Raw genomic sequence first — 23,225 nt, 5'->3', positions numbered from 1 at the left:
TAAGTCGTCTACGTATAGGGCAATGTAGATGGGACCATCAGATGTGGAACGAAAGTATAAGCCATGTTCGCCTTCATGTCGACGAAAACCAATCTTTTGAAGAGTATTGTTGATATGTTCGTTCCATAGTAATGGGGCTTGCTTGAGTCCATACATACCGCCGTATAGTTCCCATACATAGTCGGGATTACTTTCATTAATAAATCCGGGTGGTTGTTTTACGTATACCGGCTCATTCATTTTTGAGTTTAGAAACGCGGTGTCAACGTCCATCTGATATACTATTAGTTTGAGGCAGCTAGCAAGGGCCAGAAATAATCTAACAGAGTCATATCGAATGACTGGTGCAAAAGTTTCTTGATAGTCAATACCAGCCTTTTGAGTATGTCCTTGGGCGACAAGGCGAGCTTTGTACGTCCCGGAGTCTTTTATTGTGAATACCCAGCGCGATCCAAGAGCTCTTCTTTGCTTTGGAAGAGACACCAATTTGTACGTATTGTGATCTTTGAACGCGGAAAGTTCCTTGAGGCATGCGTTGTGCCATTCTTGAAAGTCAGGCCTTCCCATTGCTTGGGCATAGGTTTTCGGGTTTCCTTTTTTTTTGTGCTATGGATAATAGCAGTTAGAGCCGCGTTAAATGAGGTATTTGGAGGCGATGAATCCAACGATGGAGGAGATTCGATTGAATTCTCTTCAGTAACTAGCCTGGTTACAGCAGGAGTGAGGTCAGTATCACCCACATCTTGTGAGTCGCTGATATATGTTCCATCGTGAACGGATAGATACCTCTGGTCAGGTATCGGCATTGCGCCTACTGGAAACCAATCAGTAAGAGAATTAGCTTGATTAGTTCTGGCGGAATTGTTCTTCGCTTCCTGAAGAGCCATGCTTGAAAGTCTTTCGATGGACACTTCTTCACCAGTACTGGCAACATGCAGCGTGTCAATGTTGTTTGAGTCTAGAGTTCGTAGCACGGTTGGAAGTCTATTTGTCCTTGCTACAGTATCATTTGTATTGGACACCGTCTTTCTTTGCTTGGCACTTCTAACTTCAGGTAAGTTGTCACTCGATATTACGTTTGGACGTGATATATCATATATTTCTATTTCGCGGGATCGCGTTGGTTTCTTATTAGTTCTTTTAACACGTCTAGTTCTATTTCGGCATGTCGGAATATATTCTGAATCGGATGATTTTGGAATTTCTCGATAAGTTAGTGCCGCTGGAACTCTTTCAGGAGTTTTCTCCATAGAAGAATTAGTTTCGTCTTCGGTAGACACGGTTGGTAAGGATTCAAAGTTAGAATGTTGTATCCTTGTTGGTGGACATCCGGAGTTTGGTAAGTTGTCTTGGTTACACTCAGGGATAGGTTTTTCCATTTCGATTTCCATTGAAATATCCTCATCATCATCAGAGGAAGAGATGTTACTGGTATTAGGTTTATGTGCTGGTTGATTTACATTTTTGGGAACAGTTATTGGCAAATTTGCCAAGTCAGATCCGTCGTTCTTTGGAGCAGAGACGGTTGACCCTGTTTCAGGATATTTGGACACCCCCCCAATAGCGGAAGTGGCAAAGTCGTGAGAGACGTGAACTGCCTCTGTATCAGCAAGAGGAAACATGTGTTCGTCAAATCGAACTTGACTGCTCACAAAGATGCGGCCAGTTTCGGGATGATAAATCCTGTATCCTCGATGGTTAGAGTCATAGCCAACCATAACACCAGATATGACAGTTGGGGCAAGTTTGCCGTCTCGAAGACTAGGTTGTAAGGTTGCGTATGCTGTACATCCAAAAATTCGAAGATGTGCGATACCGAAATCTTTTGCGGGGATGTTGAACCACCGGCAGTATGGGATACTGTTATTTTTGGACACTACAGGGGACCTATTGATTAAATAGACTGCGCAAGAAACAGCTTCAGACCACAAGGACGGAGGAACACGCCCCCCGATAAGGAGACAACGAGTGCGTTCTTCGATGGTACGATGTGCACGTTCAACAGCACCATTTTGATAACTATGATATGGAATAGTTAACTGATGCTCTATTCCTTTAGATTTAAAAAACGCATGAAGATTTTTATTTACGAATTCTGTACCATTGTCTGTACGAACAGATCCGACTTTGAATCCACCCCGGGAGCTAAAGTATTGTTCGGTTTCGTTGATCCATTCCATGAATTTTATCGGAGCGTCTGCTTTGGATTTTAAATGTATTACAGAGTAGTAGCGACTATAGGCATCACGGATAGTAAGAAAATATTTATTTGACTGAAACTCTTGGTAGCGAAACCCACCACAGAGATCAGCCTGTACCATTTGAAGAGGTTGGGTATATTTTTTGAGCGAGACTTTACCCTTTTTGATGATTCCTTTTGCTAGTGAGCAGGTAGGACAAATAGTGTATTCAGCCGTCTTAAATTTTGGAAAAACGCAGAGTTCTAGCCAAGGAATTGTAAATATCTGCTCCGGGATGGCCCATACGAGCATGCCATTTTACCGGGAGAGCAGTGGGAGAAATGTGTTGCGACAACATTTTATCTGCAACGGTATGAAACGCTGCGGAAGTTATCATTTTAGATGAATCCAATGTTTTAGAGCAGAAGTAATTTTGCGAAGAGAAGGTAGTTACGGGCGTAAGATCATCGAAAATGTACAGATAATTGTTTAACTTCCCAGCCGTAGAAATCACGTCATCAGGTGATTTCACAGTGACACCCTCTTTTGTGAACGTAACAGAAGAGTTGGATTTAGCACATAGTTTCCAAATGGATATTAGGTTGACTGGTAAATCAGGGACGTAGGATACGTCATTTAATTGAACAGTGCCGATGTTTACAGTCCCGGAGCCCATGATGGGTATGGAACCGCCGACTCCTCTGACAAAGTCTTTCTTAGAGGATCTAGTAAATGATGAGAACATAGAACGGTCGTGGCACATGTGTGAAGTACATCCTGTGTCAAAAATCCAATCTGAGGATTTGGTAGCTGGGACGGTCGAAGATAACATACAGAGCCAGGACTTTGGTGTTATCTGTCCTGCTGTTTGGCCTTGCGTTTCATAGTCAGGAATCGCAACACTAGCAGATGAAGATCTATTCGTCTTGTCATTAGGATATAATTTAAAGATTCTGGCTTCTGGTATTCTTCTTTTAAGCAGAGAACAGTTGCTTAAGCGATGATCAGCCCCACAAATCATACATCCCTTATTTCCTTTCTTTTGATAGCTTCTTCTGTCTTGTGCAACCAATGCATCTGAGACTGAAGATAATGAATTCGATGACGCCTTTAATTTACAGAATCTAATGACTTGTGACAGCTGAAGAGCTTTAGAGTCACCGAATTTCTCGTGGAATGATTCCTTTAACTCGGGTAAGAAGGTCATTAATAGCAACGCGATATTGGTATCGCGTCTTTTCTTTTTGTCCTGTTCTTCGCTATTGTCTTCAAGCATTGTGAATAGGGTTTTCAAAAAGGAAGCGATTTCATCTACAGGCTTGGAGGATATATTTGGTAAGTCCTCTATAAGAGTAAGCCTGGATCCAATAGTGACTTCATTATAGTTTTCTTCGAAGTGCGAGAAAATATCATAAGCAGAGACCCTTCCAAGTGAATCATCACATATCCAGTTCATTTCACATGCAGCTTCACCCACGATAGTTTTCTTGTAGAGCTTTACCAGGAAACTGTTAAATACGGTTTTGACAAAGCTTTCATCATTCGCGCTGAGATTGTAATCCCTTTTCATTGATTGGATATCTCCGGTATGAACGAATTCGTTCATATATTCGTTAGCATATTCAGCAGCGGTCTCGATACCGTACAGCCACTGTTTATAATTGTTGGGATTAGATAGATTAATTATGGTCTCTGAAGCATTGCTCTCAGGGCTCATAACCTGTTGACGTAGTGAATTACGATCTAGCTTATATGTCATAATGTTGTAAGTTTATTGGACCTTTCTATATGTTATGTAAATGTAAGAATTACATAGGTACTACTCTTGTACACAGAAACTATGGTTTCTTAAGTACTGTCGGATCGGAGGTTTGCTGCTCTATGTTTTCCTTGTCTAAAACATTACTGAAACAATTCTGAAACAGTACTGAAACATTACCCATATCATGCTTTTGGGTTATCACATTCAACATGACAGACGCAAATACAATCTGTGCGCATGAAATGCCAAAAAAAACAATGGACATAATAAGCACTTCTACATTTCTATACTTTTTGAATCCCAAAAAAAGGTTTCAGCGGTCCACTATTTTCTGTCACACTTTGTCTTGGATAAGCCGATTCAGGGGAAATTTTCGGAGGTTAAGATGATAAATGTACGATAATTTAAAGTTAAAGTTACCAGGTGGACAGATACCAGGGGAGGAGTGTCACGATGTAGGTTCTTCCTTTTTTTTTTCTCTCGAAAATACTAAATTTATACCCTCATAGTTATGAAGCAACAAAAAAAAAAATAAAGAGTAAAAGATGGCGGTGAAAATGTGACAGTAAAAGAATAAAAATGATATGTAGAATCAATGAGGAACAATATAAAAATCGTCTTTTGAAGTGAACATAGTGGCCGTAGAATTTGAATTTTTTTACATAAAAAAAATAAAAAACATCAATTAAATAAATAAAATATCACAATGAGTTCTGGTGTTATCAGCTCATCTAATGATAAAAAATGTGAAACTAGGCAGTTCTATGAGGTTACTGAGCGAGAAAAGCATACAAATGATGACACATACTCTATAACTTCCACCTTCTTTAAGCTCAAAGAAAACGAAATAATATCTGCTCAGTTTGATTCCTTGAAATATAAAATTCTACTGATAATTACCTCTTTTTTATGTGGAATAGGCCTTAGTTTAGACTACACACTTCGATCAACCTATACGGGCTATGCCACGAACTCATATTCAGAACACTCCTTACTTTCAACTGTCCAAGTTGTTAATGCTGTTGTAAGTGTCGGATCCCAAGTTGTATTCTCTAGACTCTCTGACTACTTCGGAAGACTAAAGCTCTTTTCCATTGCAACTATTTTTCATATAATGGGAACTATCATCCAATCACAGGCGACCTCTCTTACCATGTATGCAATAGGGTCAGTTTTTTATAACTGTGGATACGTCGGCGTTAATTTGCTCCTGATCCTAATACTTTCCGATTTCTCATCCTTGAAGTGGAGAATGTTTTACCAGTATACCTCATATTGGCCGTACATTATAATACCATGGATTTCAGGTAGTATCATCACTGCTGCAAATCCTGAAAAAAATTGGTCCTGGAATATTGCGATGTGGGCTTTTATTTACCCATTGTCTGCTTTACCAATTATGTTTCTTATCCTTTATATGACATACAAATCTTCGAAAACCCCTGAGTTGAGGTCTCTTAAAGAACAGGCTAGAAAGGAAAAAATCAGTGGATTATTTCGAAATTTGATGTTTCTATTTTGGAAGCTAGACGTCGTCGGCATAGTACTAATAACTGTGTCCCTAGGGTGCGTACTTGTTCCGTTGACATTAGCCAATGAAGTATCGCAAAAATGGCAGAATCCAAAAATAATTGGCACCTTAGTCGTAGGTGGCTGTTTATTTGTCATTTTTGTATTTTGGGAAGCAAAGTTTGCCAGAGCTCCTCTTCTGCCGTTCAAATTACTAAGTGATCGAGGAATTTGGGCGCCCCTTGGCGTTACCTTCTTTAACTTTTTCACTTTTTTCATTTCATGTGACTATTTGTATCCAGTTTTGCTTGTATCTATGAAAGAATCATCCACTTCCGCAGCTCGGATAGTAAATATGCCTGATTTTGTAGCTGCAAACTGCGTCTCCATTCTACAGCTTGTTAGTGGCAAAGACGAGGAAACTGAAACTTTCTGTAATCGGAGGTTGTGCTGCATGGATGGTATGCATGGGCCTCTTTTACCAATACAGAGGTGGAACTGGGTCTCATGGAGGTGTTATCGCTGCTTCTATTATCATGGGTTTGAGCGGTCTCCTATGCAGCAATTCAGTGATCGTCATACTGCAGGCCATGACTACGCATAATAGGATGGCTGTAGTAACGGGGATCCAATATACCTTTTCAAAAGTTGGTGCTGCTGTCGGTGCGTCTGTTTCGGGCGCTGTATGGACACAAACCATGCCTAACCAACTCTACAAGCATCTTGGCAACGATACATTGGCGGAGGCTGCATATACATCACCTTATACATTCATTAAAAAATATCCATGGGGTTCACCTGAAAGAAATGCTGTGGGTGAATCGTACAAATATGTTCAACGTATAATGATGACAGTTGGTTTGATATGCACCGTACCGTTCTTTGTGTTTACATTATTCATGAGAGACCCGGAACTAATAGACAAGGCTACGCATGAAGAGTTCACTGAAGATGGTTTGGTTGTCTTGCCTGATCAGGATAACATTTTCTCTCAAATCAAAGCGCTTTTTAAACGTAGTCGAAGTAATAAGGAAGTAGAGGGCTGATTCTCAAGCTGGTGGAAAAAGAAAAAAAAATTAAAAGAAAATGAATAACAGAAAGAAAACGACTCATATATATTTTTATTTTTCTCGATAAAATAAACATCTTCGATAGGCATGTATTTTAATTTATGGCGTATAGAGCTGCTTGTCTTTTTTTTTTCTTCTTGGAAGCGTCAGTCCAAAGGTAACGTCAGTAATGGAAGCGTGGAAGGTGTTATTCTGCAATAAATAGTATTAGACATGCGTTCTCTGGGTGAACGGTGATAATTATGTTAATGTCGAAAAGAAAGGAAAGAAAAAGATCATTGGTTTCCTAGTAAAGGCGTCATAAGGTAGCATCTCTCAAGGTGTGTGCCACTGTATATCATGGTAGGCGAACAATTGTGCTATGTGTTCTGATATGGTCGTGTTGTTGCTGCGACTGAGTGATATATTGTGTAGTGTGAATGTAATATGCAATGTTGATTTTGAAAACAAAAGTCAGCAAAATATGTACTTACAGCGCCATTTCTACATTTGGTTTAAACCGAGATAATCTTCAAATATGCCCCGAATAGAGCCGTAGAAGGATAGTAATATAATAAGTTATGAAAGAGCAATGGCTTTTCCAATGCCACTCGACTGTGTGGGGCAATGATATTATGCTTTTATCATGCGAGAGATCTGAGGCACCGCAAAAAAGATTTAGGTGGCATGCGCATATAAAACTGTTTTTCGTGCCTGCATTGAGATCGCATTTTGTCTCGGAGTAAACAATCGTCCCCACGGTCTACGGGCGCACACATATTCAAGCGGTAAATCTACTAACTGAACATTGAGTTGGCACTTGTATATTATAGGCATAAACTATCCCACCAAACTTGCAGCAAACTTCTAAAATTGCTATTGTATTCAACTTATCTAACGCACCCAATCGAATGTTCTTGATAACCCTTGTTGCATCGACTGCTAGATTCTTTAACCTAGCCGCCACTTCGGTCAATAATAGTTCCTTCCCTGATGTTGACCTTACTAATCCTTCGAGGCATTTCACCAATATTCCAGCAGGACTTTGGTTAGGACCGTCCCAGCCCATGAATCGTGCGCCTCCGACACTGAGGGTTAATTAGTGTATGCGATCTTAATTCCGATGATGAAGTTAACCCTCGAAACCTTGTGTTCTCTCTAATAGCCTCGAGGCCGTTATATTATATGTAAAAGATGCAAAATATACTCACACATGAATATGGTAGGAGTGGCGCTGCGGATAATGCATTACTCAAGAGAAGTATACAACGCTAACCCGAAATATCAGACTACATAACAGATTCAAAATTGCGGGAACCAAGAATGGTAATTGACGTATCATGCCTATAAGTAATTTTTAATAGTGTCTAATATTTCACTAAAAGGTTTCATAAATGATCAATTGCAGTTCCCTCAGTAAGAACAAACGGATAACAGCCTATGGTGAACAAGGAGCATGAGTGTTAAAGACAGTGCCTCGCACGCACTGAATGCAAGCAAGATCAATATAGCTGCTGATCTGGAAACGAGATAACAAATATAATATTCAGTTTATCAACTAAGAGACAGTATAACATAAGTGAAGTTAAGATACTGGGCCTCAAAGCAAATAAAAGTAGAATCCCCTCTTGATGAAACAACAAGTATAATATTGCTTGATAGTATATGTTTTGAATTATTCAGATTCAAGCCATTCACAATATCGAACCTGATATATGCCGTATACCGAAAATACTTCTCATTACCTATTGTATCCTTTTTATGTTTGTGGTGTAAATAGAAGTTTCTTAAACATTAAGAAAAGAATGAAATAAACTTTTACGTCTTGGTCACTACGTTAACATTGCTCCATAACTTAAGAATTATGGAATGAGAGGTTTTGTAATTTCAATACCCATATAACGTTGTATAATTATGGTGAACCTATGTGCTCCTAATGACAGTATATGTTTTTAAAAGTTTTTATTTTTCTATCAAACATCTTCTGGACCATTGATACTCCTTATTAAGGATTCTCAAGTTAAAGTATCACAGAAGAAATATATATTTAGCTCTAAAATGCACTACTAATTGCTGGGTAGTCTGATTACGGGATCACTTTATACATATAGCATACAATATACAAAGAGGCATTGACTTAGCTACCGAAGAAGTATTGAATCATTTAATGTCTATGAGAATACCATTAGTAATGGCATATTACTGTTCCGGTGCATGATGCTGGAACAATAATGCTAAGTTTCTTCCAAATAAACGTGTGGCTGGGGGATTACCAAATAAGGTAAAACAATCCTCTCCTGCTCGTGGAGAGAAAAGTTTTATGCCACACCGAATGCATCGCGGTAGACGTCCAAGGTAAAGTTAACCTGGGATTCGTTGGTACACTTCAAACAGCTTGGGCTAACTCTCTCAAAAGAACCTTGAGAATAAGGAAATTGGGTACAATATATATCATATTCGCCAATAGTAAAAAAGAAAAGTAAGGTCGCATCACAATTCTTTGACAGGCACTTGTATACGTAAAAGAAGTGGTGAAGAGACCTTGTTTCTTCAAAGAGTGGTTTTGAATTCGACGAAACAGGGTCCGGGTACTTTAGTATACGTCACGGATGGAGTGACTTGGTTCTCAAATTGTGGCAATAGAGTTCAAGTGCAAACATTATCGTTTATTTCACAACTGAAGAATATATGTGCAATGTAAAAAATTTGCGAAAAAATATAAAAAATGTGATTGAGAAGACATCCATGGAGATAGGTAAACAATGTTGAACTCCCCACAAAAAAAATGAAGCATAAGGTGAACTGCTCACATTATGTAGTCCGCTTAAATGCTATTGGTTGTATTTAGCGTCGCATATGTATAAAGTCGGCGTACATAGTATCAAAGCAAGAGGGTGCGTATATTATCAGGCTGGCGGATTGTCTATTTCCTACATACGGGGATATGGTTTTTTGAGGGTGTATAATGAATTCGTAATAGTATGATATGAGTCTGAATGAGTATTATGGGTAAATGAAGAAGGACAAGAAGCGCTGCGGTAAGTGATGCCTGTGGTGCTGTGACATAGCCGCCAGGGTAACTTTGCATGATATGAGCCTCGATGCGTATTATTTGAGGGTCGAATATTACACCAGATCCGTATGCGTGTGCCACATAATTACAAGACATTTAAAGTAGTATATTATATGTACATGTGTATTACAAGAGGTGGTATAAGATGAAAATGTGGAGTATTGTTGAATGTGATAACCCAAAAGCATGATATGGGTAATGTTTCAGTACTGTTTCAGAATTGTTTCAGTAATGTTTTAGACAAGGAAAACATAGAGCAACAAACCTCTGATCCGACAGTACTTAAGAAACCATAGTTTCTGTGTAGAAGAGTAGTACCTATGTAATTCTTACATTTACATAACATATAGAAATGTCCAATAAACTTACAACATTATGACATATAAGCTAGATCGTAATTCACTACGTCAACATATAACGATATTAGGACACGTCTTATGTTTATGATATTTCGCTTATGTTAATATATAGTGTGTTTATACCTTCTTATTGATAAATAGTATATTTTTATGTTTTAGGTGATTTTAGTTGTGATTATTTGGTGGTATTTATATTAGTACATATAAAATGGGTAGTGGATATTTGTATAAAAACGTTATAAAGCATGAAGTTAAGAGTATTTATATGATAATTGAGGTTGTGTGATCAGTTATAGATATTAAAATGTGGATAATCGTGGGTGTTATGGGTAAATGGCACAGGGTATAAACCGCTGAGGCAAGTGCCGTGTATGGTGATGTGGTGATGTATATGGTAGTGATCGAGTGAGAGATGGCCTTGGTGTAGAGTATTATGGCGGGGTAAGTTGGGGTGATGTGTTCTATAGCGTCCGTGTGCATATGCGATATCGTTAAATAAATAAAAGGTGAGTATGGTAGATTTAGGTATGTGGTAGTGATAGTCGGAGGTGGTGTTGTTTGGGGATGTGGAAGGTATAGTGGAGAGGTTGATAGTGTTGACGTAGTGAATTACGATCTAGCTTATATGTCATAATGTTGTAAGTTTATTGGACCTTTCTATATGTTATGTAAATGTAAGAATTACATAGGTACTACTCTTGTACACAGAAACTATGGTTTCTTAAGTACTGTCGGATCGGAGGTTTGCTGCTCTATGTTTTCCTTGTCTAAAACATTACTGAAACAATTCTGAAACAGTACTGAAACATTACCCATATCATGCTTTTGGGTTATCACATTCAACATCCCCCCATAACTGAATACGCATGAGAGTGGTTATTTTGCAGTTTCTGGTTCCCTCACCATGACAGCCCTATGTGCTTTGAATGATTCTGCTGGAAGGATTTTTGTAAATATGTCAGCAACTTGTCTCTTTGTAATAACATGCTCTATGGTAATTATGCCTGCTGCCACTGCACTTCTTAGCTTGTGATATCTCAAGGCAATGTGTTTTGTTCTCGTGTGAAATACAGGATGTTTAGATAGTTTTTATAGCAGGTTCATTATCTACGTATAATGTTGATGAGATAAGTGGCTGGCCTAAGTGTTCAAACAAGTTTTGAATCCATTCTATCTCCATGACAGTTTCACTTGCAGTAATGTATTCTGCCTCAGTAGATGATACAGGAATCACACCCTTGAGTTTCTTTGATGACCACGTAACTGGAGCACCAGCAAGTAGAGTCACGTACCCCCAGTAGAGTGTGGGAGATCGTGAATTGCTCCATGAGATGCATCACAATATACAGTTAGTGCCAACAGAGATCCAGAAACGATACTTGAGACACATACTTCTGGTGGTATATAGGTACCGTAGAACTCGTCGAGCAGACTCCAAATGGATTGCGCGAGGTTCGCGAAGAAACCTGGAGAGTAGTGAGACCGGATAAGATATGTCAGGACGACCAGTATTTGCACAAAAGAGAAGCTGTCCAACTATGCTCTGATAAGGAGTGATGTCCTTTAGGTGCGGGGAAGTTGTTTCGAAAAGAGGCTTTGAGTCACAGAGCGGAGTCTGTGTAGGCTTACATATGTTTATTTCGCTTTCAGATGCAGCTTTAGCAATATAGTCTTGAAGTGAGAGAGTGATGTCTCCATTTGAAAATTGATTAATGTTAAGACCGAGGAATTTGTCAACTTTACCTAGATCCTTCATTGAGTATAACTTCGTTAGTTTCTGCTTAACCCTGTCATATATTTTCGGAGAGGGAGCAGCAACAAGTAAGTCGTCTACGTATAGGGCAATGTAGATGGGACCATCAGATGTGGAACGAAAGTATAAGCCATGTTCGCCTTCATGTCGACGAAAACCAATCTTTTGAAGAGTATTGTTGATATGTTCGTTCCATAGTAATGGGGCTTGCTTGAGTCCATACATACCGCCGTATAGTTCCATACATAGTCGGGATTACTTTCATTAATAAATCCGGGTGGTTGTTTTACGTATACCGGCTCATTCATTTTTGAGTTTAGAAACGCGGTGTCAACGTCCATCTGATATACTATTAGTTTGAGGCAGCTAGCAAGGGCCAGAAATAATCTAACAGAGTCATATCGAATGACTGGTGCAAAAGTTTCTTGATAGTCAATACCAGCCTTTTGAGTATGTCCTTGGGCGACAAGGCGAGCTTTGTACGTCCCGGAGTCTTTTATTGTGAATACCCAGCGCGATCCAAGAGCTCTTCTTTGCTTTGGAAGAGACACCAATTTGTACGTATTGTGATCTTTGAACGCGGAAAGTTCCTTGAGGCATGCGTTGTGCCATTCTTGAAAGTCAGGCCTTCCCATTGCTTGGGCATAGGTTTTCGGGTTTCCTTTTTTTTGTGCTATGGATAATAGCAGTTAGAGCCGCGTTAAATGAGGTATTTGGAGGCGATGAATCCAACGATGGAGGAGATTCGATTGAATTCTCTTCAGTAACTAGCCTGGTTACAGCAGGAGTGAGGTCAGTATCACCCACATCTTGTGAGTCGCTGATATATGTTCCATCGTGAACGGATAGATACCTCTGGTCAGGTATCGGCATTGCGCCTACTGGAAACCAATCAGTAAGAGAATTAGCTTGATTAGTTCTGGCGGAATTGTTCTTCGCTTCCTGAAGAGCCATGCTTGAAAGTCTTTCGATGGACACTTCTTCACCAGTACTGGCAACATGCAGCGTGTCAATGTTGTTTGAGTCTAGAGTTCGTAGCACGGTTGGAAGTCTATTTGTCCTTGCTACAGTATCATTTGTATTGGACACCGTCTTTCTTTGCTTGGCACTTCTAACTTCAGGTAAGTTGTCACTCGATATTACGTTTGGACGTGATATATCATATATTTCTATTTCGCGGGATCGCGTTGGTTTCTTATTAGTTCTTTTAACACGTCTAGTTCTATTTCGGCATGTCGGAATATATTCTGAATCGGATGATTTTGGAATTTCTCGATAAGTTAGTGCCGCTGGAACTCTTTCAGGAGTTTTCTCCATAGAAGAATTAGTTTCGTCTTCGGTAGACACGGTTGGTAAGGATTCAAAGTTAGAATGTTGTATCCTTGTTGGTGGACATCCGGAGTTTGGTAAGTTGTCTTGGTTACACTCAGGGATAGGTTTTTCCATTTCGATTTCCATTGAAATATCCTCATCATCATCAGAGGAAGAGATGTTACTGGTATTAGGTTTATGTGCTGGTTGATTTACATTTTTGGGAACAGTTATTGGCAAATTTGCCAAGTCAGATCCGTCGTTCTTTGGAGCAGAGACGGTTGACCCTGTTTCAGGATATTTGGACACCCCCCCAATAGCGGAAGTGGCAAAGTCGTGAGAGACGTGAACTGCCTCTGTATCAGCAAGAGGAAACATGTGTTCGTCAAATCGAACTTGACTGCTCACAAAGATGCGGCCAGTTTCGGGATGATAAATCCTGTATCCTCGATGGTTAGAGTCATAGCCAACCATAAACACCAGATATGACAGTTGGGGCAAGTTTGCCGTCTCGAAGACTAGGTTGTAAGGTTGCGTATGCTGTACATCCAAAAATTCGAAGATGTGCGATACCGAAATCTTTTGCGGGGATGTTGAACCACCGGCAGTATGGGATACTGTTATTTTTGGACACTACAGGGGACCTATTGATTAAATAGACTGCGCAAGAAACAGCTTCAGACCACAAGGACGGAGGAACACGCCCCCGATAAGGAGACAACGAGTGCGTTCTTCGATGGTACGATGTGCACGTTCAACAGCACCATTTTGATAACTATGATATGGAATAGTTAACTGATGCTCTATTCCTTTAGATTTAAAAAACGCATGAAGATTTTTATTTACGAATTCTGTACCATTGTCTGTACGAACAGATCCGACTTTGAATCCACCCCGGGAGCTAAAGTATTGTTCGGTTTCGTTGATCCATTCCATGAATTTTATCGGAGCGTCTGCTTTGGATTTTAAATGTATTACAGAGTAGTAGCGACTATAGGCATCACGGATAGTAAGAAAATATTTATTTGACTGAAACTCTTGGTAGCGAAACCCACCACAGAGATCAGCCTGTACCATTTGAAGAGGTTGGGTATATTTTTTGAGCGAGACTTTACCCTTTTTGATGATTCCTTTTGCTAGTGAGCAGGTAGGACAAATAGTGTATTCAGCCGTCTTAAAATTTTGGAAAACGCAGAGTTCTAGCCAAGGAATTGTAAATATCTGCTCCGGGATGGCCCATACGAGCATGCCATTTTACCGGGAGAGCAGTGGGAGAAATGTGTTGCGACAACATTTTATCTGCAACGGTATGAAACGCTGCGGAAGTTATCATTTTAGATGAATCCAATGTTTTAGAGCAGAAGTAATTTTGCGAAGAGAAGGTAGTTACGGGCGTAAGATCATCGAAAATGTACAGATAATTGTTTAACTTCCCAGCCGTAGAAATCACGTCATCAGGTGATTTCACAGTGACACCCTCTTTTGTGAACGTAACAGAAGAGTTGGATTTAGCACATAGTTTCCAAATGGATATTAGGTTGACTGGTAAATCAGGGACGTAGGATACGTCATTTAATTGAACAGTGCCGATGTTTACAGTCCCGGAGCCCATGATGGGTATGGAACCGCCGACTCCTCTGACAAAGTCTTTCTTAGAGGATCTAGTAAATGATGAGAACATAGAACGGTCGTGGCACATGTGTGAAGTACATCCTGTGTCAAAAATCCAATCTGAGGATTTGGTAGCTGGGACGGTCGAAGATAACATACAGAGCCAGGACTTTGGTGTTATCTGTCCTGCTGTTTGGCCTTGCGTTTCATAGTCAGGAATCGCAACACTAGCAGATGAAGATCTATTCGTCTTGTCATTAGGATATAATTTAAAGATTCTGGCTTCTGGTATTCTTCTTTTAAGCAGAGAACAGTTGCTTAAGCGATGATCAGCCCCACAAATCATACATCCCTTATTTCCTTTCTTTTGATAGCTTCTTCTGTCTTGTGCAACCAATGCATCTGAGACTGAAGATAATGAATTCGATGACGCCTTTAATTTACAGAATCTAATGACTTGTGACAGCTGAAGAGCTTTAGAGTCACCGAATTTCTCGTGGAATGATTCCTTTAACTCGGGTAAGAAGGTCATTAATAGCAACGCGATATTGGTATCGCGTCTTTTCTTTTTGTCCTGTTCTTCGCTATTGTCTTCAAGCATTGTGAATAGGGTTTTCAAAAAAGGAAGCGATTTCATCTACAGGCTTGGAGGATATATTTGGTAAGTCCTCTATAAGAGTAAGCCTGGATCCAATAGTGACTTCATTATAGTTTTCTTCGAAGTGCGAGAAAATATCATAAGCAGAGACCCTTCCAAGTGAATCATCACATATCCAGTTCATTTCACATGCAGCTTCACCCACGATAGTTTTCTTGTAGAGCTTTACCAGGAAACTGTTAAATACGGTTTTGACAAAGCTTTCATCATTCGCGCTGAGATTGTAATCCCTTTTCATTGATTGGATATCTCCGGTATGAACGAATTCGTTCATATATTCGTTAGCATATTCAGCAGCGGTCTCGATACCGTACAGCCACTGTTTATAATTGTTGGGATTAGATAGATTAATTATGGTCTCTGAAGCATTGCTCTCAGGGCTCATAACCTGTTGACGTAGTGAATTACGATCTAGCTTATATGTCATAATGTTGTAAGTTTATTGGACCTTTCTATATGTTATGTAAAATGTAAGAATTACATAGGTACTACTCTTGTACACAGAAACTATGGTTTCTTAAGTACTGTCGGATCGGAGGTTTGCTGCTCTATGTTTTCCTTGTCTAAAACATTACTGAAACAATTCTGAAACAGTACTGAAACATTACCCATATCATGCTTTTGGGTTATCACATTCAACATGACAGACGCAAATACAATCTGTGCGCATGAAATGCCAAAAAAAACAATGGACATAATAAGCACTTCTACATTTCTATACTTTTTGAATCCCAAAAAAAGGTTTCAGCGGTCCACTATTTTCTGTCACACTTTGTCTTGGATAAGCCGATTCAGGGGAAATTTTCGGAGGTTAAGATGATAAATGTACGATAATTTAAAGTTAAAGTTACCAGGTGGACAGATACCAGGGGAGGAGTGTCACGATGTAGGTTCTTCCTTTTTTTTTTCTCTCGAAAATACTAAATTTATACCCTCATAGTTATGAAGCAACAAAAAAAAAAATAAAGAGTAAAAGATGGCGGTGAAAATGTGACAGTAAAAGAATAAAAATGATATGTAGAATCAATGAGGAACAATATAAAAATCGTCTTTTGAAGTGAACATAGTGGCCGTAGAATTTGAATTTTTTTACATAAAAAAAATAAAAAACATCAATTAAATAAATAAAATATCACAATGAGTTCTGGTGTTATCAGCTCATCTAATGATAAAAAATGTGAAACTAGGCAGTTCTATGAGGTTACTGAGCGAGAAAAGCATACAAATGATGACACATACTCTATAACTTCCACCTTCTTTAAGCTCAAAGAAAACGAAATAATATCTGCTCAGTTTGATTCCTTGAAATATAAAATTCTACTGATAATTACCTCTTTTTTATGTGGAATAGGCCTTAGTTTAGACTACACACTTCGATCAACCTATACGGGCTATGCCACGAACTCATATTCAGAACACTCCTTACTTTCAACTGTCCAAGTTGTTAATGCTGTTGTAAGTGTCGGATCCCAAGTTGTATTCTCTAGACTCTCTGACTACTTCGGAAGACTAAAGCTCTTTTCCATTGCAACTATTTTTCATATAATGGGAACTATCATCCAATCACAGGCGACCTCTCTTACCATGTATGCAATAGGGTCAGTTTTTTATAACTGTGGATACGTCGGCGTTAATTTGCTCCTGATCCTAATACTTTCCGATTTCTCATCCTTGAAGTGGAGAATGTTTTACCAGTATACCTCATATTGGCCGTACATTATAATACCATGGATTTCAGGTAGTATCATCACTGCTGCAAATCCTGAAAAAAATTGGTCCTGGAATATTGCGATGTGGGCTTTTATTTACCCATTGTCTGCTTTACCAATTATGTTTCTTATCCTTTATATGACATACAAATCTTCGAAAACCCCTGAGTTGAGGTCTCTTAAAGAACAGGCTAGAAAGGAAAAAATCAGTGGATTATTTCGAAATTTGATGTTTCTATTTTGGAAGCTAGACGTCGTCGGCATAGTACTAATAACTGTGTCCCTAGGGTGCGTACTTGTTCCGTTGACATTAGCCAATGAAGTATCGCAAAAATGGCAGAATCCAAAAATAATTGGCACCTTAGTCGTAGGTGGCTGTTTATTTGTCATTTTTGTATTTTGGGAAGCAAAGTTTGCCAGAGCTCCTCTTCTGCCGTTCAAATTACTAAGTGATCGAGGAATTTGGGCGCCCCTTGGCGTTACCTTCTTTAACTTTTTCACTTTTTTCATTTCATGTGACTATTTGTATCCAGTTTTGCTTGTATCTATGAAAGAATCATCCACTTCCGCAGCTCGGATAGTAAATATGCCTGATTTTGTAGCTGCAACTGCGTCTCCATTCTACAGCTTGTTAGTGGCAAAGACGAGGAAACTGAAACTTTCTGTAATCGGAGGTTGTGCTGCATGGATGGTATGCATGGGCCTCTTTTACCAATACAGAGGTGGAACTGGGTCTCATGGAGGTGTTATCGCTGCTTCTATTATCATGGGTTTGAGCGGTCTCCTATGCAGCAATTCAGTGATCGTCATACTGCAGGCCATGACTACGCATAATAGGATGGCTGTAGTAACGGGGATCCAATATACCTTTTCAAAAGTTGGTGCTGCTGTCGGTGCGTCTGTTTCGGGCGCTGTATGGACACAAACCATGCCTAACCAACTCTACAAGCATCTTGGCAACGATACATTGGCGGAGGCTGCATATACATCACCTTATACATTCATTAAAAAATATCCATGGGGTTCACCTGAAAGAAATGCTGTGGGTGAATCGTACAAATATGTTCAACGTATAATGATGACAGTTGGTTTGATATGCACCGTACCGTTCTTTGTGTTTACATTATTCATGAGAGACCCGGAACTAATAGACAAGGCTACGCATGAAGAGTTCACTGAAGATGGTTTGGTTGTCTTGCCTGATCAGGATAACATTTTCTCTCAAATCAAAGCGCTTTTTAAACGTAGTCGAAGTAATAAGGAAGTAGAGGGCTGATTCTCAAGCTGGTGGAAAAAGAAAAAAAAATTAAAAGAAAATGAATAACAGAAAGAAAACGACTCATATATATTTTTATTTTTCTCGATAAAATAAACATCTTCGATAGGCATGTATTTTAATTTATGGCGTATAGAGCTGCTTGTCTTTTTTTTTTCTTCTTGGAAGCGTCAGTCCAAAGGTAACGTCAGTAATGGAAGCGTGGAAGGTGTTATTCTGCAATAAATAGTATTAGACATGCGTTCTCTGGGTGAACGGTGATAATTATGTTAATGTCGAAAAGAAAGGAAAGAAAAAGATCATTGGTTTCCTAGTAAAGGCGTCATAAGGTAGCATCTCTCAAGGTGTGTGCCACTGTATATCATGGTAGGCGAACAATTGTGCTATGTGTTCTGATATGGTCGTGTTGTTGCTGCGACTGAGTGATATATTGTGTAGTGTGAATGTAATATGCAATGTTGATTTTGAAAACAAAAGTCAGCAAAATATGTACTTACAGCGCCATTTCTACATTTGGTTTAAACCGAGATAATCTTCAAATATGCCCCGAATAGAGCCGTAGAAGGATAGTAATATAATAAGTTATGAAAGAGCAATGGCTTTTCCAATGCCACTCGACTGTGTGGGGCAATGATATTATGCTTTTATCATGCGAGAGATCTGAGGCACCGCAAAAAAGATTTAGGTGGCATGCGCATATAAAACTGTTTTTCGTGCCTGCATTGAGATCGCATTTTGTCTCGGAGTAAACAATCGTCCCCACGGTCTACGGGCGCACACATATTCAAGCGGTAAATCTTAACTAACTGAACATTGAGTTGGCACTTGTATATTATAGGCATAAACTATCCCACCAAACTTGCAGCAAACTTCTAAAATTGCTATTGTATTCAACTTATCTAACGCACCCAATCGAATGTTCTTGATAACCCTTGTTGCATCGACTGCTAGATTCTTTAACCTAGCCGCCACTTCGGTCAATAATAGTTCCTTCCCTGATGTTGACCTTACTAATCCTTCGAGGCATTTCACCAATATTCCAGCAGGACTTTGGTTAGGACCGTCCCAGCCCATGAATCGTGCGCCTCCGACACTGAGGGTTAATTAGTGTATGCGATCTTAATTCCGATGATGAAGTTAACCCTCGAAACCTTGTGTTCTCTCTAATAGCCTCGAGGCCGTTATATTATATGTAAAAGATGCAAAATATACTCACACATGAATATGGTAGGAGTGGCGCTGCGGATAATGCATTACTCAAGAGAAGTATACAACGCTAACCCGAAATATCAGACTACATAACAGATTCAAAATTGCGGGAACCAAGAATGGTAATTGAACGTATCATGCCTATAAGTAATTTTTAATAGTGTCTAATATTTCACTAAAAGGTTTCATAAATGATCAATTGCAGTTCCCTCAGTAAGAACAAACGGATAACAGCCTATGGTGAACAAGGAGCATGAGTGTTAAAGACAGTGCCTCGCACGCACTGAATGCAAGCAAGATCAATATAGCTGCTGATCTGGAAACGAGATAACAAATATAATATTCAGTTTATCAACTAAGAGACAGTATAACATAAGTGAAGTTAAGATACTGGGCCTCAAAGCAAATAAAAGTAGAATCCCCTCTTGATGAAACAACAAGTATAATATTGCTTGATAAGTATATGTTTTGAATTATTCAGATTCAAGCCATTCACAATATCGAACCTGATATATGCCGTATACCGAAAATACTTCTCATTACCTATTGTATCCTTTTTATGTTTGTGGTGTAAATAGAAGTTTCTTAAACATTAAGAAAAAGAATGAAATAAACTTTTACGTCTTGGTCACTACGTTAACATTGCTCCATAACTTAAGAATTATGGAATGAGAGGTTTTGTAATTTCAATACCCATATAACGTTGTATAATTATGGTGAACCTATGTGCTCCTAATGACAGTATATGTTTTTAAAAGTTTTTATTTTTCTATCAAACATCTTCTGGACCATTGATACTCCTTATTAAGGATTCTCAAGTTAAAGTATCACAGAAGAAATATATATTTAGCTCTAAAATGCACTACTAATTGCTGGGTAGTCTGATTACGGGATCACTTTATACATATAGCATACAATATACAAAGAGGCATTGACTTAGCTACCGAAGAAGTATTGAATCATTTAATGTCTATGAGAATACCATTAGTAATGCATATTACTGTTCCGGTGCATGATGCTGGAACAATAATGCTAAGTTTCTTCCAAATAAACGTGTGGCTGGGGGATTACCAAATAAGGTAAAACAATCCTCTCCTGCTCGTGGAGAGAAAAGTTTTATGCCACACCGAATGCATCGCGGTAGACGTCCAAGGTAAAGTTAACCTGGGATTCGTTGGTACACTTCAAACAGCTTGGGCTAACTCTCTCAAAAGAACCTTGAGAATAAGGAAATTGGGTACAATATATATCATATTCGCCAATAGTAAAAAAGAAAAGTAAGGTCGCATCACAATTCTTGACAGGCACTTGTATACGTAAAAGAAGTGGTGAAGAGACCTTGTTTCTTCAAAGAGTGGTTTTGAATTCGACGAAACAGGGTCCGGGTACTTTAGTATACGTCACGGATGGAGTGACTTGGTTCTCAATTGTGGCAATAGAGTTCAAGTGCAAACATTATCGTTTATTTCACAACTGAAGAATATATGTGCAATGTAAAAAATTTGCGAAAAAATAATAAAAAATGTGATTGAGAAGACATCCATGGAGATAGGTAAACAATGTTGAACTCCCCACAAAAAAAATGAAGCATAAGGTGAACTGCTCACATTATGTAGTCCGCTTAAATGCTATTGGTTGTAATTTAGCGTCGCATATGTATAAAGTCGGCGTACATAGTATCAAAGCAAGAGGGTGCGTATATTATCAGGCTGGCGGATTGTCTATTTCCTACATACGGGGATATGGTTTTTTGAGGGTGTATAATGAATTCGTAATAGTATGATATGAGTCTGAAATGAGTATTATGGGTAAATGAAGAAGGACAAGAAGCGCTGCGGTAAGTGATGCCTGTGGTGCTGTGACATAGCCGCCAGGGTAACTTTGCATGATATGAGCCTCGATGCGTATTATTTGAGGGTCGAATATTACACCAGATCCGTATGCGTGTGCCACATAATTACAAGACATTTAAAGTAGTATATTATATGTACATGTGTATTACAAGAGGTGGTATAAGATGAAAATGTGGAGTATTGTTGAATGTGATAACCCAAAAGCATGATATGGGTAATGTTTCAGTACTGTTTTTCAGAATTGTTTCAGTAATGTTTTAGACAAGGAAAACATAGAGCAACAAACCTCTGATCCGACAGTACTTAAGAAACCATAGTTTCTGTGTAGAAGAGTAGTACCTATGTAATTCTTACATTTACATAACATATAGAAATGTCCAATAAACTTACAACATTATGACATATAAGCTAGATCGTAATTCACTACGTCAACATATAACGATATTAGGACACGTCTTATGTTTATGATATTTCGCTTATGTTAATATATAGTGTGTTTATACCTTCTTATTGATAAATAGTATATTTTTATGTTTAGGTGATTTTAGTTGTGATTATTTGGTGGTATTTATATTAGTACATATAAAATGGGTAGTGGATATTTGTATAAAAACGTTATAAAGCATGAAGTTAAGAGTATTTATATGATAATTGAGGTTGTGTGATCAGTTATAGATATTAAAATGTGGATAATCGTGGGTGTTATGGGTAAATGGCACAGGGTATAAACCGCTGAGGCAAGTGCCGTGTATGGTGATGTGGTGATGTATATGGTAGTGATCGAGTGAGAGATGGCCTTGGTGTAGAGTATTATGCGGGGTAAGTTGGGGTGATGTGTTCTATAGCGTCCGTGTGCATATGCGATATCGTTAAATAAATAAAAGGTGAGTATGGTAGATTTAGGTATGTGGTAGTGATAGTCGGAGGTGGTGTTGTTTGGGGATGTGGAAGGTATAGTGGAGAGGTTGATAGTGTTGACGTAGTGAATTACGATCTAGCTTATATGTCATAATGTTGTAAGTTTATTGACCTTTCTATATGTTATGTAAATGTAAGAATTACATAGGTACTACTCTTGTACACAGAAACTATGGTTTCTTAAGTACTGTCGGATCGGAGGTTTGCTGCTCTATGTTTTCCTTGTCTAAAACATTACTGAAACAATTCTGAAACAGTACTGAAACATTACCCATATCATGCTTTTGGGTTATCACATTCAACATCCCCCCATAACTGAATACGCATGAGAGTGGTTATTTTGCAGTTTCTGGTTCCCTCACCATGACAGCCCTATGTGCTTTGAATGATTCTGCTGGAAGGATTTTTGTAAATATGTCAGCAACTTGTCTCTTTGTAATAACATGCTCTATGGTAATTATGCCTGCTGCCACTGCACTTCTTAGCTTGTGATATCTCAAGGCAATGTGTTTTGTTCTCGTGTGAAATACAGGATGTTTAGATAGTTTTATAGCAGGTTCATTATCTACGTATAATGTTGATGAGATAAGTGGCTGGCCTAAGTGTTCAAACAAGTTTTGAATCCATTCTATCTCCATGACAGTTTCACTTGCAGTAATGTATTCTGCCTCAGTAGATGATACAGGAATCACACCCTTGAGTTTCTTTGATGACCACGTAACTGGAGCACCAGCAAGTAGAGTCACGTACCCCCAGTAGAGTGTGGGAGATCGTGAATTGCTCCATGAGATGCATCACAATATACAGTTAGTGCCAACAGAGATCCAGAACGATACTTGAGACACATACTTCTGGTGGTATATAGGTACCGTAGAACTCGTCGAGCAGACTCCAAATGGATTGCGCGAGGTTCGCGAAGAAACCTGGAGAGTAGTGAGACCGGATAAGATATGTCAGGACGACCAGTATTTGCACAAAAGAGAAGCTGTCCAACT

The 23,225-nt window shown here is 38.9% G+C and overlaps 1 protein-coding gene across 1 annotated transcript; it reads left to right on the top strand.

The window, feature by feature from the left end:
* Nucleotides 1-16,402: 16,402 nt before the first annotated feature.
* Nucleotides 16,403-18,250, top strand: SPAR_C00010 (ARN family MFS transporter; the record flags this gene model as incomplete). The annotated part of the gene is made up of 1 exon (XM_033908998.1): nucleotides 16,403-18,250. The coding sequence occupies one exon, from the start codon at nucleotides 16,403-16,405 to the stop codon at nucleotides 18,248-18,250; it is 1,848 nt and encodes a 615-aa protein (XP_033764889.1).
* Nucleotides 18,251-23,225: the final 4,975 nt, after the last annotated feature.

The sequence above is a fragment of the Saccharomyces paradoxus genome, chromosome III, assembly GCF_002079055.1.
Source record: "Saccharomyces paradoxus chromosome III, complete sequence".
In the NCBI taxonomy this organism is placed as follows: Eukaryota; Fungi; Ascomycota; class Saccharomycetes; order Saccharomycetales; family Saccharomycetaceae; genus Saccharomyces; species Saccharomyces paradoxus.
The sequence above is the reverse complement of the archived record's forward strand: the minus strand, read 5'-3'. Positions and strand labels throughout refer to the sequence as shown.